The sequence below is a fragment of the Cervus elaphus genome, chromosome 27 (genome assembly GCF_910594005.1).
Source record: "Cervus elaphus chromosome 27, mCerEla1.1, whole genome shotgun sequence".
NCBI classification, from domain to species: Eukaryota; Metazoa; Chordata; class Mammalia; order Artiodactyla; family Cervidae; genus Cervus; species Cervus elaphus.
Genome location: NC_057841.1, coordinates 10,131,957 through 10,147,360, shown reverse-complemented (window position 1 = coordinate 10,147,360; position 15,404 = coordinate 10,131,957). Strand labels below are relative to the sequence as shown.

At 41.6% G+C, this 15,404-nt stretch overlaps 1 protein-coding gene across 6 annotated transcripts in view; it reads right to left on the bottom strand.

The window, feature by feature from the left end:
• Positions 1-15,404, bottom strand: part of NETO1 (neuropilin and tolloid like 1) — a 116,529-nt gene that overhangs the window by 21,408 nt on the left and 79,717 nt on the right. For all 6 annotated transcript variants that reach the window (XM_043889635.1, XM_043889633.1, XM_043889631.1 and 3 more), the window contains exon 8: positions 395-508. In XM_043889635.1, coding sequence (XP_043745570.1) covers positions 395-508 — 114 coding nt within the window. The remainder of the gene's footprint in view (positions 1-394; positions 509-15,404) is intronic.

Below are 15,404 nucleotides of genomic sequence, written 5' to 3'. Positions count from 1 at the left end.
TCCAGAAGGGAGATCAGCCAATAAGCATTTCTGTCCATGGGAGTCTCCAGGCAAGAATACTGGAGAGGGTAGCCATTCCCTTCTCCAGGGGGATCTTCCCTTCCCAGGGATTGAACCTGGGTCTCCCACATTGAAGGCAGATTCTTTACCATCTGAGCCACCAGGGAAACCCACTCAAGTGTAAAAGATAGTTCATTGTGTGTTAAGGAATGCAGAAACAACATGAATAAGAGCCAAGAAAAAGGCCTACCAATCAATTCTAAAACATATAGGAAGTTCATAAAGCCAATATACAATCTATTTTTAAGATGGGCTGATGCATACGAACGCTGGATAAGCTTCTTCCCACACTACAGATAGAGAGATTTTGCCAAGTCCAGGGACTCATGATTACCTTTACAATGATTTTCATCCCAAGGGTACACACAGTTCTGGAGTCCATTGCATACCAGCGTATTGTTAATACACATGTTACTGTGGCAGAAGAAAGTATTGCCTTCACAGGGAGCTAAAAGGGGAGAAGAAAAAGATGAAGAAAACAGTTTTAACTGATGTTCACAATTGTAAATCACTCACATCACAAACCTAGAAACAAAAAAGATTAGTATGATAATTCGCCATCAAGTTGAGATAAATGATAAGACAGACATTCCATCCCCAGAAGTGTTGCCATAGTGGTAATTATTTCTTGTGCTACTAACAGAGCTGGCATTCTTCTAGATGTGTTCAGCTTAAAAAACTGGCACAGGAGGTTTTCCATCATAAAAATGAAGCACTTTATCAATGCGAGTTCTTCTTTTATTTTTTTAACTTTTAGCGAAACTTCAGTGCTGACCACATGCAGAACATCATGCTTTACACTGAAATTCTGTATGTATAAATTTAACTGTCCTGTTCAAAAAATTTTTAGTTTAATGGAAATATTGAAATACTTTGGAAAGTGTATGCTTACAAAATACTAATGAAGAGACTATATACTAAACCAAACCCTATGATCTCATTTAAGCACATGAAAGAAGCAAGGAATATCATGGAAATTCAGAACAAGGGAAAATTTATCTTGAACAACATAAGAAAAATACATATCATTCTCATTGACTTTTAATATGTAATATGGTAATAAAATTAGCCTACTTGGCATATATTTCACACATTCTACTAACTTTAGGTATGATGGCCTAGGATCTCCAGATTATAATTCATGTTGGGTAAAAGTAAGAATTACATAACTTGGTTATAAAAATACAAGAACTAGTGATGAGTCTAATAAAGCAAATTCTAACGTTAGATATGACTTCATATCTATCATGGAAGTTTCTGTTATCCTGTCTTTCAGCTCATGTATTCTTTCCTCGACTGTGTCCCACGTACTAATGAGCACAGGAGGTTTTTTTTTTTTTTAACAAAAATATTACATCATTTTCCATATTACAAAAATAATTTCTTTCATTATCAGAATAATTGGTTATTTATAGCGAATCTCCGGAGTAATACTGCACAATGAATTACAGACTCTAGTGCTTTAAAGTAATTTTTGTTTTTGCCTTTTTAATCATCCACATCTCATAAAATGTAATTCTAGTGTTTATCTTTGTCAATAATAGTTCCATAACCCCTTTCAGGACAGGTATCCCCAGAAAAACCCATTAGAAACAAAACACAAAATTTACAGTGGTTCATCAATCAGTAAAGTTTTTATCAGTGATCAGTATTATCTAACAGTGCAGTCATGTTATAATTTTCACCTTCAAAACCATATATTGTGTTTGGTTTTTTTAAGGAAAGTTATCTTCTTAAAATGTATTTTCTATATTAATCAAAATTGTTAGGAAAATGCTTTACATGAGGTATTTTAACATTCCCAGAGGAATATTTTTTTAAATGATCAAGTCTTGAAAATGAAAAGCAACATAACTTGAACCAGGCACTCCTCTGACTTTCCAAGCCCTTCCCCCCGCTGTCTCCCTCATCCCAATTCCCAGGAGAGTTTCTCCTTACTTTTGCTTGGTTTGCCTCTAAGTCCCTTGTTAAATAATAAAAAAGATGTAATTGTCATTTTGAAAAACAGAATTAAATGTAGATGCAGCAGTCATTTTGAAAAGTATCAGGCTTAACATTTTATTTGACTCCTGCTTTCAACATGGTGTAAAGCTTTTATAATGTAAAATGTAATGATCCAATCTATTACTGCAAAAATCTGCTTTTCAGTACGGAAACTACATTTGAATTTCTGCAGTCAACCATTTTGCAGAACTAATATGGTCTGTTTAGCAGATAATGAATGTTGTCAAAATGTGTAAGTAGAACAAAAAAGGAGTTTTCTGCAAATAGATTAGAGCGGCCTAAAAATGTAGAAAACACTTACTACCTGATAAACTGCAGTGGTTTTGAAAGTACAGCTAATCCATCAAGTAAAGAATACCTTTAAAAGATCATAAATATGCTTTGACCTTGTAGAAAGAGGTGGAAAAATTATTACAATTACTATTAAGTAGGATGGGCTTGCTTTTAAAATTTTAAATCTATAGGTAAAGATAGCATTGCATTCTGTAACAGTGAGGTAGAACAGGAGCTTAGTAAAGGCACTAAAGATTTGGATTCCAAATTCTCCAAAAGTGATTTTGTTTCTGTTTCTGCTACTTAACGAGTCTCAAAAATGTCTTAGAAAACACCAATGTGTCAGTCAGTTATCATTAAATACTGGTGGTTTGACTGGGAATGGAACAGGGCATTTAGGACTGTCAGTAAATCATATTCCTGACACATTACATCAGATAATTATGCAAATATTCCAGTTAATTGAAACCATCCTCACTTGCAAAAAAATTACTATTCCACTACTATTTCATTTTTCCTTCCTCACCTTTGCTAACATTTATACAATTGCCAGGCAAACAACAAACAAACAAATAAGCACACTGTGCAGTGGCTAAGACACAAATCATCACAGCTTCTGCTCCTTGAACAGAAATGAATCCTGTCTCATAGACACCAGAAACAAAGTAGGATTGGATTCCGAATTGTCTTTATATTGTACATTTGAATATTTCTCTCATCTAAAATGTGAACGCACAGTAGTTCATTAAAGATTCTTATTTTTACCTCCTGCTAAAAAAAACTAAATGGCACCTTCCTGCCTCCCAAATCAAGGTATGTTCTCACAGTTCCTTCAAGGATGTCTGAGGACATACATACATTCAGCCCATAAGCACTTCCCATTGCTCCCCACATGCTCCTGAGATCTTTGGTTCATTGGCCACTCTATTCCCTTCCTCTCTCTGTGTCCTAGAAAAACTCCATCTCTACTCTGCTATCCAAATCCTATCAGAATTAAATTATCTATAGAGTTTTGAAATATCATTCCAATCTATCAGAAAGTTATCTTTGCCTTAAATCCTATTCTACTTTTAATTTTTAAAAGAGTTTAACACTTAGTATAAGTTTTTCATCTTTCCCCATGAGTTCTTTAAGGCTAGGGACATGCTTTTTTTTTTTAAACAAAAAAAAGTATTTTTAATTTCTTAGTGGGTTAATATTTCTAGGGTTGTAGTAAAGAGTCAACAGATACTTTAATTAATTTAATATCAGGGAACAAAAGTTTAGCTGACCAATTTAGCTCTGAACAATCCCAGAAAGAGAAGATTCTTGCAACTGTGTTTATCGGTGGAGAATTAACCCTCCAGGTCAAGTCTTCAAATACAATAGAAATTGTGATATTCTCAGCAACTAAATCTCATTCATTTATTTGGTTCTCTGACTACTGCTGAAAAAACACACATTCTATCAATTTTTAGAGGACTTATTCTACTTGGAAATTCAATATACACTGTCAAAAGTGATTGTCTCTTAAAAAACCAACCCCCTTATTACGTAAAATTATCTGGAAGAAATCAAGGTTTACTTATGTTAGGTAGTTAGAATAGGAAAAAAGAGTACAAAATGGCAGTGGCTAAAAGACAAAGAAGGGAAAAGCCCACGAAAATAGAACAAAGGAAGGTCTGAGGACCAGAGTGAGGACCTCAGGTAAACCAAACAGCCCTCCTGGATAGCCCAATTTACAAACAGCAGGCTCAGGGGGAGGGTAAAAAATATAAAAAGAGGAGCCAAAATTGAGCTGGGGGCTTCTCTTTGCATCTTTTGCGTCGGCCCGCCCTCATGGCCCGAGGATGTATTTTCCTTTGCTTTCTAAATAAAACTGAGCTGTAACACTGATTCATCCATCACTTCAAATTTTTGCTGCAGTGAGACAGAACCGAGGAAATTACACACTCCCCTGACACATAATAAAGTGGCAGCTAATAAAGTAATCCTCAAAATTCAAAGTATTTCACCCAGGCAGTTTCTACGGTCAGAAATCTACTTATTTCCAAGGATCAGGCCAATGAAAACTGTGAGCACAGGTCAGGTATTTAGCAGATTTACTGGCAGGTTATGAAGCATGTTTTCCCCACTGCTTTCTCCTCCTATCCTTCAGCTCCTCTCTCCATCTTTGCCACTGTTTACAAAGTATTGGGCAGGTCATCATCTTTCCATTTCTGAAAGTTGTGCCTGAAACCATTTAGCTAAGATTGGGACTCAAACTCTCGTGGCAGGGACTCTATGCTATGCTTAGTCACTTAGTCATGTCCGACTGGGACTTGAGCCTGGCCAAAAGCCACAGTGCCTGGCTTCAGGACCTAATGAAGCTCAGGCTCTTGATGCCTTATTGAAAAAAAAACTCAGTGAGAGACACAGGGATAGGTAAGACGTGGATTTGTTTGGATTCAGAGAGAAGCATGCTCAGGGTGTGGGCCATCACAGAGGGGAGCAGCCATGGAATGTGATGTGGTTAGTTTTTGTGGGCTGGGTGATTTCACATACTAACGAGTGGGAGGATCATTCCAACAGTTGGGGAACCACCCACTCCTCCGTCTTCTGACAGTGCCTTGGAAGTGTGCGGGCGCCTCTGGGTGTGTCATTTAGCTTGCAGATTGAGGATCAAGGCTTAGTTGAATTTGACTAGTCATCTTGGACCCATATGATTTTAATCATATTATGTTATGCCCTTGGGCTATGTCATTTTTTCAAAAGTTGGGCCCTGCCCCTTTCCCTCTGTTGCATGCCCTTTTCCTGAGCCCCCTCTGGGCTTACAATGTTGCCTTTACAATCTTCTGCAGGGACAACTAGAAAATAGCTGGCCCTTAGGAGAGAAATACTGTATAATATCCAATCTCTCTAGATAGTCAGGCCTTCATCTTCCATGTTTCTTACAACATGTGCATCAACAGCGTTACTCAGTAAACCCACTAGGGCCGATGACAGGCACATAATGCCTGCTAAAAGTCCATCTATTGGTGGCATCTCTTCAAGGGCAATTGGGCTTACAGAGATAATGTTTGCCATCTTGGGAGTTAGCCCTGCAGGTCCATTTGGACCCAAATCCTTACCACCCTTCTCCTAAAGTTACATAGGAGACATACCCCTGGATCAAACCTCCATTCCACTTTTATGGAACAGCTAGTTTGTTGCCTCTTATCAATTTGTTCTTAAGCCACTTCCTAACTCCTACAACCAGGACACTGCCCCCATGTAGGCAATATCACTACACTCCGCTTATTATTAAAATACTCTTAATGCCCCATAGCAGGACCAGATAACCCACTCCTTTGTCACTACTTCTGTTATTACCTAAAGTGGGTCTATGACAATAAAATATTTACCATTGGAAACACCCTAAGCTGCTCTTATGGAGGACTAGGGGAGGAAATCAGTGACTTACATTTCCTCAGAGCAATGAGAGGATAAGGCTTATGGTTGTTTTACCAGGTTCCCAGTCTCAGGGCACAGGTTAGGAAAGCTTTATATCATGGTACCTAGTCCCATCCGCAGTGGACAAACCAGCAAAGAGTTAAGATTGCAACCCCTTAATCCTTCCTGAGCGACTGAACTGACTGAACTGATTGAACCCTTCCCAGCACTAGTGGTGCTGGAGACCTTCGAGATGCCCAACTCCAGCCTGGGGATCCCAGGAGGTCAACTTGCCTCGACCTGCCTAGGGATCTGATCCCTGGGAAGTTGGCACACCTCAGCCTGCTCGGGGATCCACCAGCTTGGGGTCCCAGAGGTCAACGTGCCTCGACCCGCCCAGGACACAATTCTCTGGAGGCCGACATGCCTCAACCTGCCTGGGGACCTGCACCCTGACTCGGGTCACCTGGCTCTCAGGTTGCAACAATACTGGGTAGGATAAGCTTCAGAAAGACTCACTCCTAAGGAAGTCCACCCATAAAATAGAAGGAGGCCTATTAGTTGGGACTGTGCCTGGTCTCAGCAATAATTGAGGAGTCCAAGGAGAACCCTATTGTTTTTCTGGAAAGTCTAAAAGAGGCCCTCCAAAAGTTTACCAATTTGGACTTAGACTCTTATAAGGGACAGGTGATTTTAAAGGACAAATTTCTGTCCCTATGTGCATCAGGTGTCAGGATAAAGTTACAACAGCCCCAGTAGCAGGACCCCACTGCCTCCTTAGATAAGATGGTCCAGACAGCCACCAGTACTTTTTATAACAGAGAACAGGAGAGAGAGTCCAAGACCCAGGAGAGGGAGAGAAGGAAAGAGGCAAGGCATGCCCAGATGCTGGCCACCCTCCAGGGAAGCCCTATGGCAAAGCCCGAGTCCTTGAAGGACAAGGCACAGGGCAAATGCCTAATCTGTAGACAGGTAGGACATTGGGCCAAAGAGTGTCGAAACCATGACAAGTCTCATAAAATGGCTTGCTACAGTAAATGCCATTAATTGGAACATTGGGTGGCACTCTGCCCTCAGGACTCAAGAGTCTCAAGGTCAAGTGCAAGCCTTCCCTCAAGATGGTTCAACAGGATTGAAGCGGCCCACTCCGGCCAGCCCGCCTGTCACAGATAACCATCAACAGGGATGGAGCCAAGGGTGCAACTGGAGGTGGCAGGTAGGTCCGAGAATTTCTTGGTTGACACAGGGGCTACCTACTCTGTCCTGACCTCCTGCTCCACAGCCTTCTCCCCCAAGACCTGTACCATTTTGGGTGCTACAGGATAAACAATTACAAAAAGATTCACCTGAGCACTTCTTTGTTGCTGGGATGGACAACTATTTTCCCATCAGTTTCTGGTGGTCCCTGAGTGTCCTACTCCCTTATTGGGAAGAGATCTTTCCCTGCCTTCGAAATCTTGCAGCTATTGCAGTCCTGATAGAAGATACTTTAAAATTCTCTTTTGGGGGCAAACTAACTATTTTTACCAGCAACCAAGTGAAACAACTCCTGATGGGAGAGGCCATTTATGGATGTCTGATCAAAGGCGCCTCAAATATCAAGTCGAGCTGATGGAAACTCCAGGACTGACCATATCCCCTTGTGAGGTTCTTAACCCAGCCACCTCCTGCCTACCCCTGAGGGCTCTCTCCCCTTTCACTCTTGCCTAGAAATCTTGGACCATCTGACAAAACCTCAAGAGGGATTGTTGGAAGATCCTCTGACCAATCCTGAGGAAATCTGGTACACTGATGAAAGCAGCTTTGTCTTAGATGGAAAAGAGAGCCGGATAAGCAGTAGTCTCCAATTTTGAGACCATAGAGGCTAAACCTTTGCCACCAGGTACTTCAGCCCAATTAGCTGAGCTCATAGCCCTGATTCAAGCTTTAGAGCTGGGAAAAGGAAAAAGAGTAGCCATTTACACTGACTCCAAGTATGCCTTTCTGGTGCTACATGCACATGCTGCTATTTGGAAAGACAGAGGCCACTTGACCACCCAATTGTCCCTAATCAAATGTGGTGATCAAATCCTCAGGCTCTTAACAGGCAGTCCATCTGCCCACTGAGGTTTCAGTCTCCCAACAGGGAGACACGTCAGGTTTCAGTCAGGACACCAAAACAGGAGCACGGAAGTGACACGAGGGAGCCAAGCAGCTGATCAGGCAGCTAAGGGAACAGCGATACAGAACCATGACCTAATAGGGGTTGCCACCCTAGTTCCACAGACTAATTTGCCAGAAACTCCTTCATATACTGAAGGTGAGACTTTTAAATCTAAGAGTGAAGGCTTTCAAGAAGATCATATGGGTTGGTTCCAAAGGGAAGGGCTCCTTTTTCTGCCTGGGAACCTCCAATGGAAGTTGGTTAACTCCTTACATGCCACCACTCATTTAGGAGAAAAGGCCCTCCAAAGATTACTAGAAAGGTCCTCCAGAGGAACAGGTCTCCAAACGACTATAAGGCAAGTGGTCCCCTCTTGTCCCACTTGCCAATTAAACAATCCCCCCAAGGAGCTCAAAGACCCCAGCTGGCCCAGCCCGTCCAATGATGTGGCACCTACCCAGGAGAGGACTGGCTGATGGACTTCACCCAGATGCCAGTTTCTTAAGGGTGTAAATACCTATTAGTCATGATAGATACATTCGCAGGATGGATTGAAGGCTTTCGCACCCAGACTGAGAAGCCTGAGGAGGTTGTAAAAAAAAAAAATTGCTCCATGAAATCATTACAAGATTTGGTCTGCTTGGGTCATTACAAAGTGACAATGGGACATCATTTACTTCTAAGATCACCCAAGGCGTCTCTAAAGCATTGGGCATTACTTATCATTTCCATTGTGCCTGGAGGCCTCAGTCTTCAGGAAAAGTAGAAAGAGCCGACCAGTTCTTAAAATCAGCGATAAAAAAGATAACTGGGGAGACCTCCCTGGGATGGAAGGAGGCTCTACCAATAGCTCTCCTCTGCACCCGTATTGCCCCTAAGGAACAGGTTGGTCTTAGTCATTATGAGATGCTATATGGGAGACCTTTTGTTTATATCAATAACCTCTTCCTAGATCCAGAGGCTCGGATCCTCTGGTCTTATACCATGGCCGTTGGACAATCCCAACAATTTATATGCTTGTGGGGTGTCAACCAGCACCCTAAAGATTCTAAAGAGCCACCATTATATGTTCCAGGGACTCAAGTCCTAATTAATATCTGGAAAGATGGGTCCCCAACGGCTCCACTCCAGCCCACATGGAAGGGCCCCTACCCTGTAATACTTTCTACCCCCACAGCAGTCAAGGTACCAGGACACGACTCCTGGATTCACTACTCATGAGTCAAGCCATGGAAAAAAAACAGAAGAGGACACTCAGTCCACCTGTGAGCCCCTGGGAGATCTCAGATTCCTATTCAGAACTACAAATGAGTGCCATTCCAATGAGCACCCCAAAATTAAGTTTCTGGGGATAAGATTTCCCAGGACAGCTCTAAAGAGCCAATGCAGCTTGGAAGGTGTTGTACTCCAAAACAGAGAGGAGATAGATCTCCTGATCCCTGAACAAGGACAGACTTGAGCCATCTTGAATGAGACGTGTTGTTTCTGGGTAAATACCTCCAGCTAAGTTAAAGAAAGTCTCACACTCCTCAAGAAAAACATTCTAGATCCTACAGGACCTCAGAGAACAAGCTGGAGAGTTCTTGGGGTGGCTACAGTCTCTTTTTGGGGGATCCTTCTCCTGACATGGAGGGAATTTGGAGGTGGTTAATGCCCCTACTAATCCTTGTTATCACCATATTGATGCTGTTTATGATTACTCCATATATTATCAATTGTCTAACCCATTTTGTCTCTGTCCAGGCCAACAGGCTACAACGTGCACTGCCAGTTTAACAAGGATATATAAAACTACAGCCGACCACAGAAAATATCACTCACCCTAAGATGGACACCGCTATAAGGACTCTGAGGTTTGAGACTAGCAAGAGGGGGAGGCCCAATGTCCCTTGCCATCCCAGTTCATCAGGAAGTAGCCAGAGAGACCTTGATGCCCCTATTCCCAAAGAATTGGGCCTCCCATCTCTTGAGGGGTGAATGTTAGGTAGTTAGAATAGGAAAAAGGGGTCCAACATGGTGGTAGCTAAAACACAAAGGAGGGAAAAGCCAGTGAAAATAGAACAAAGGAAGGTCTGAGGACCAGAGTGAGGACCTCAGGTAGAACAAACAGCCCTCCTGGCTAGCCCAGTTTACACAGGGCAGGCTCAAAGGGAGGAGAAAAACATAAGAAGAGGAGCCAAAATTGAGCCGGGGGCTTCTCTTCTCTTCGCATCTTTTGGGTCGGCCTACCCTCATGGCCCAAGGATGTATTTTCCTTTGCTTTCTAAATAAAACTGGGCTGTAACACTGATTCATCCATCGCTTCAAATTTTTGCTGCAGCGAGACAGAACCAAGGAAATTACATGCTCCCCTGACACATAATAAAGTGGCAGCTAATAAAGTAAACCTCAAAATTCAAAGTATTTCACCCAGGCAGTTTCTACGATCAGAAATCTACTTATTTCTGGGACTAGGTCTTCTGTTGCTTTCAGAATAGCAAACATAGCCTCATATTGGTGTTAAAACCCAAGTACATAGAAGAAAGAATTTGCACTGCATTTGGTCTCTGAATTACTTAAAAGCATATTTAGACATAATGAGTGTAGCGATTGCACTTCATCAGAAGGATTTATTGACTGTCATTATTTTATCATCCAATCTAACACTAAGTATTTCTTTTTGAGAAAAACCAGAAACTGAATATATTGAAATATTCCATGAGCTAAAGGATGCCTTATGTGTAAGCACAGTAGTGCTCTGGATTTAATCATTCATAGAATGATATTTCTATACATAGACGATGGCTATTTTAACACTGAATCTTTCCAAACTGTTCCCTCTTCTCTCCAGCATGGACAGATAAAGACGATTGTGTAAAACACCGTTTTTGGACCAGATTACTTGTCCATGAACTTGAAGCTTAGAGAGTGCTTCTTCAGGCACTTGGTCATGGGGTTGTAGAGTATTAAACACTACAGAGGGTAGAGCAGCAACTAAGACTTAAGCAGTGGTAATCCCTAAGGAGAAATCACTTTTTTCAACAATACTCACTCAGCTACCACATCTATAGAACAGGGAGACAGGTTGTTGTTTAGTCGCTAAATTGTTTTGTGATCTCATGGACTGTAGTCCGCCAGGCTCCTCTGTCCATGGGATTTCCCAGGCAAGAATACTGGAGTGGGTTGCCATTTCCTTCTCCAGGGGACCTTCCTGATCTGGGGGTCCAACAGCAGTCTCCTGCCTCGGCAGGAGCCACCAAGGAAGCCCCATATACTCTGTTACCTGCAGACAAAATGCTCCTTGATGTTCAAGGCAAATGAAGCTATGTGACTGACTTATGGCCAGCTGCCTGCTGGCTGCATGTGAGACCCTGGTTTCCCTGGTTTTAGGATCCACCCCAGCACCATATCCCAAGATGACCTCCTGGCATTACCCTTCTATGATCCTCCGTGCAGAAAAAGTGTATGTTTAACCTTGTTTAATCCAACTATCTCCAACTTTATTTGTATACCTCTTAAGAGACAACACACACGCACAAAAACTCAAAAACAAAAGTTTGGCAAGTGTTGCGCCAATGTGCAAAAATCATTATAGTGGTAGGATTCTTAATTCTTAAGGTGTCATGGAGTAGTAGGGAAACTATGGAGGTATAAAGTTGGGTGGAAAATAAGGATACAAATTGTTTTAAATTATAAAGTCTCACATGCAAATATATATATGAAAACCTTTACTGGAAATATTAAGCTGAAATGTTAGCAATGACTATCTCTAGGATATTTACAAGTTATATTTAGGTTTTGTTGGGAAACTTTTTCATATATACATATACACACAAATAGTTACTTTTATGATTGGGAAAATCTGGATTTTCCATGAAAAAAAGTCAAATGTTAATCCAAACAAGTCTATTGTATCTTTCAAATTTTAAGAAGTAAAAGAGTAGCTTTCAAATAACATTTATACTTTATTATATTCAAAGATAATGAACTCCATATTTCACTGAATTCATTTCTTTCTTTTGGAAATTTTTTTTTGTTGATATTTTTAAAACCTCTCATGTTCCCATTCTTACCATTAGGTGGCAAGCATTTACCATTCTTTGGTGAAATAGTGATTCAGTCCTTCCAGATGCTTATATTATGAATGCATCTGAGACAAATAACATTTACATCTACACATGGCTGATTCTAAAGGAATAAAAACTTGATCAGGAGACAACAAAATGAATTTTTGGCATATCTAAATTAGGTAAAGGAGGACAAAAGGAAGAAGGGCAGCCAAACACCCAAAATTAAATTTATTTAAAAATACGATAATCACAAAACATATATTTTATAGTGTTAATCATAGACCTATCATCATTTTTCAGTATCACGTCACATGTTTTAAGTATTGTTCCAATTCTGTAATTAGGTGCATGCTAAGTCGCTTCAGTCATTTCCAATTCCTAAGAGACCCCATGGACTGTAGCCCACCAGACTCCTCTGTCCATGAGATTCTCCAGGCAAGAACACTGGAGTGGGTTGCCATTTCTTTCTCCAGGGCCTAAGGATTGAACCCGTATCTCTTATGCCTCCTGCACTGGCAGGCAGGTTCTTTACCACTAGCACGACCTGGAGATATTTAATTCATAACTGCTGTTTTAATGCACCAACACTAAAGTTCATTCTATTCAGGTTATTTCTTTCTTCACCCATTACACTTCTTTTTAAGCCCAGAAAGCCACTAAATACTACTCAGAATATTAAAACAAAATGGAAATAAAAACTGTCAAATATCTCTCTAAAACATTGATATTTCAAATACCTGTGCTTTCTGGTTAATAAAACTATCATTTGGAAGATCAGTTCAAAATCAAAATTACATTGTATTTCATCAAGAAAATTTGGAAATAGAAGTGATGCTTGATCCTGTTTTTCTTTTAAAATTATTTTTATCATCTGGGGCTTCCCTGGTGGCTCAGTGGTAAAAGAATCTACCTGCCAATGCAGGAGGCATGGGTTCGGTCCCTGATCCAGGAAGATCCCACATGCAAGGAGCAATTAAGCCTGTGTTCCTAGGCCTGTGCTTGCAAAAACAGGTCAGCACAATGAGAAGCGTGGGCACCACAACTAGGGAAAAGCCCTCGAGGTAACAAAGATCCCACAGAGCCAAAAATAAATAAATAACTTAAAAAAAAAAACTAACTCAAAAAAATCATTTTATCATCTAAAAACTGATTGGGGTTTACAGTCCCCCATTTCTGGATTATAGGAAACAGGCTCCATTCAGCCTCCAGGACCTTCCCTGAGTTCCCAGGAGCAGGTTTAAACAGATGCTAATTAGGGAAGACAGGAACAGTCAGAGGAAACAATGGTGCAACCTAGGGGCAGAATCCAGGTTCCCCCTCCAGGGATATACTTAACAGTTTCCCAGATACTAAAACCCCCACCAGGTGGGAGAAATTAACAGCAGGATGCCCCACGCCCACCAGCATGTCGACTCCAGACTGATTGGAACCGGAAGGTCAATGATGTTGATATTCACTTACCTCCCCACCAGCCCATTAGAACAATGTTCATGAGCTGATCACACCCTTTTTGAATCAAACTCCTCACTTGCCCCTCCAGGTCAGGACACATTTTGAAGGCATTAGCCTGCTGTGGCCCACTTGCCTGGCAAAGCAGTAAAGCTGTTTCCTACTTCACCCAAAGCTCTCCGTCTCTGAGACTTAGTGAGTATCTGGGTTTGTGTGTGTTAGTCACTCAGTCATGTCTGACTCTTTGCGATCCCACGCACTCTAGCCCACCAGGCTCCTCTGTCCACGAAATTCTCCAGGCAGGAATATTGCAGTGCGTTGCAATTTTCTTCTCCAAAGAGCCTGAATTTGCCTTCATTCTCAGGGGCTCATTCTTCTGGCTCTGACTCGCATAAGAGATAAGGGTTTATTTTGTGCATCCAGACCCCAGGTAACTTCCCCACTTTGCATCTTAATTACCTTCTCAAATTGTACATGGCTGGAAGGGCTCACAGAACACATTACCACCCCGCTCCTCTTAATCACTCCCTGCCTCAATTCTGTCTTCACACACCCTCCTGACGTGAATAATGGCACCTCCTCAGCTCCAGGCTAAAGGTTCAGGGTCATATTTGGATCCTCTCTGCCCTGATACCCTCAGCAAACTGTCCTGTAGGTCTGCCAGCTCTCTCTCGACTCCAGTAATGTCTCCACTGGTATGACGGAATCACCTTTCACTGATGGTCTCCTACACGGATCCATGGAGACAGTGAACAGAGAAGCCTTGGACATTTAAGTGTAAATCAGGTGGAGGTTCACTCCCTTTTCAGTTCACTTCAGTTGCTCAGTCATGTCTGACTCTTTGCGACCCCATGGACTGCAGCACGCCAGGCTTCCCTGTCCATTACCAAATCCTGGAGTTTACTCAAACTCATGTCCATTGAGTCAGTGATGCTATCCAACCATCTCATCCTCTGTTGTCCCCTTTTCCTCCTGCCTTCAATCTTTCCCAGCATCAGGGTCTTTTCCAATGAGTTGGTTCTTCACATTAGATAGCCAAAATATTGGAGTTTCAGTTTCAGCATCAGTACTTCCAATGAATATTCAGGACTGATTTCCTTTACAATGAACTGGATTGATCTCTTTGCAGTCCAAGGGACTCTCAAGAGTCCCAATACCACAGTTCAAAAGCATCAATTCTTTGGTGCTCAGCTTTCTTTATAGTCCAAATCTCACATCCATACACGACTACTGGAAAAACCATAGCTTTGACTAGACGGACCTTTGTTGGCAATGTCTCTGCTTTTTAATATGCTGTCTAGGTAGGTTATAGCTTTTCTTCCAAGGAGCAAGTGTCTTTTAATTTCATGGCTGCAGTCACCACCTCCAATGATTTTGGAACCTGAAACAATAAAGTCTGTCACTGTTTCCATTGTTTCCCATCTATTTGCCATGAAGTGATGGGACCAGATGCCATGATCTTAGTTTTCTGAATGTTGAGTTTTAAGCCAACTTTTTCACTCTTCTCTTTCACTTTCATCAAGAGGCTCTTTAGTTCTTCTTTGCTTTCTGCCATAAGGGTTGTGTCATCTGCATATCTGAGGTTACTGATATTTCTCCTGGCAATCTTGATTCCTGCTTGTACTTCATCCAGCCCAGCGTTTCTCATGATGTACTCTGCATATAAGTTAAACAAGCAGGGGGACAATATACAGCCTTGACGTACTCCTTTCCTGATTTGGAACCAGTCTGTTGTTCTATGTCCAGTTCTAACTGTTGCTTCTTGACCTGCATACAGATTTCTCAGGAGCCAGGTCAGGTGGCCTGGTATTCCAATCTCTTTCAGAATTTTCCACAGTTTGTTGTGATCCACACAGTCAAAGGCTTTGGCATGATCAATAAAGCAGAAGATTTTCTAGAACTCTCTTGCTTTTTTGATGATCCAGTGGATATTGGCAATTTGACCTCTGGTTCCTCTGCCTTTTCTAAATCCAGCTTGAACACCTAGAAGTTCACAGTTCAAGGACTGTTAAAGCCTGGCTTGGAGAATTTTGAGC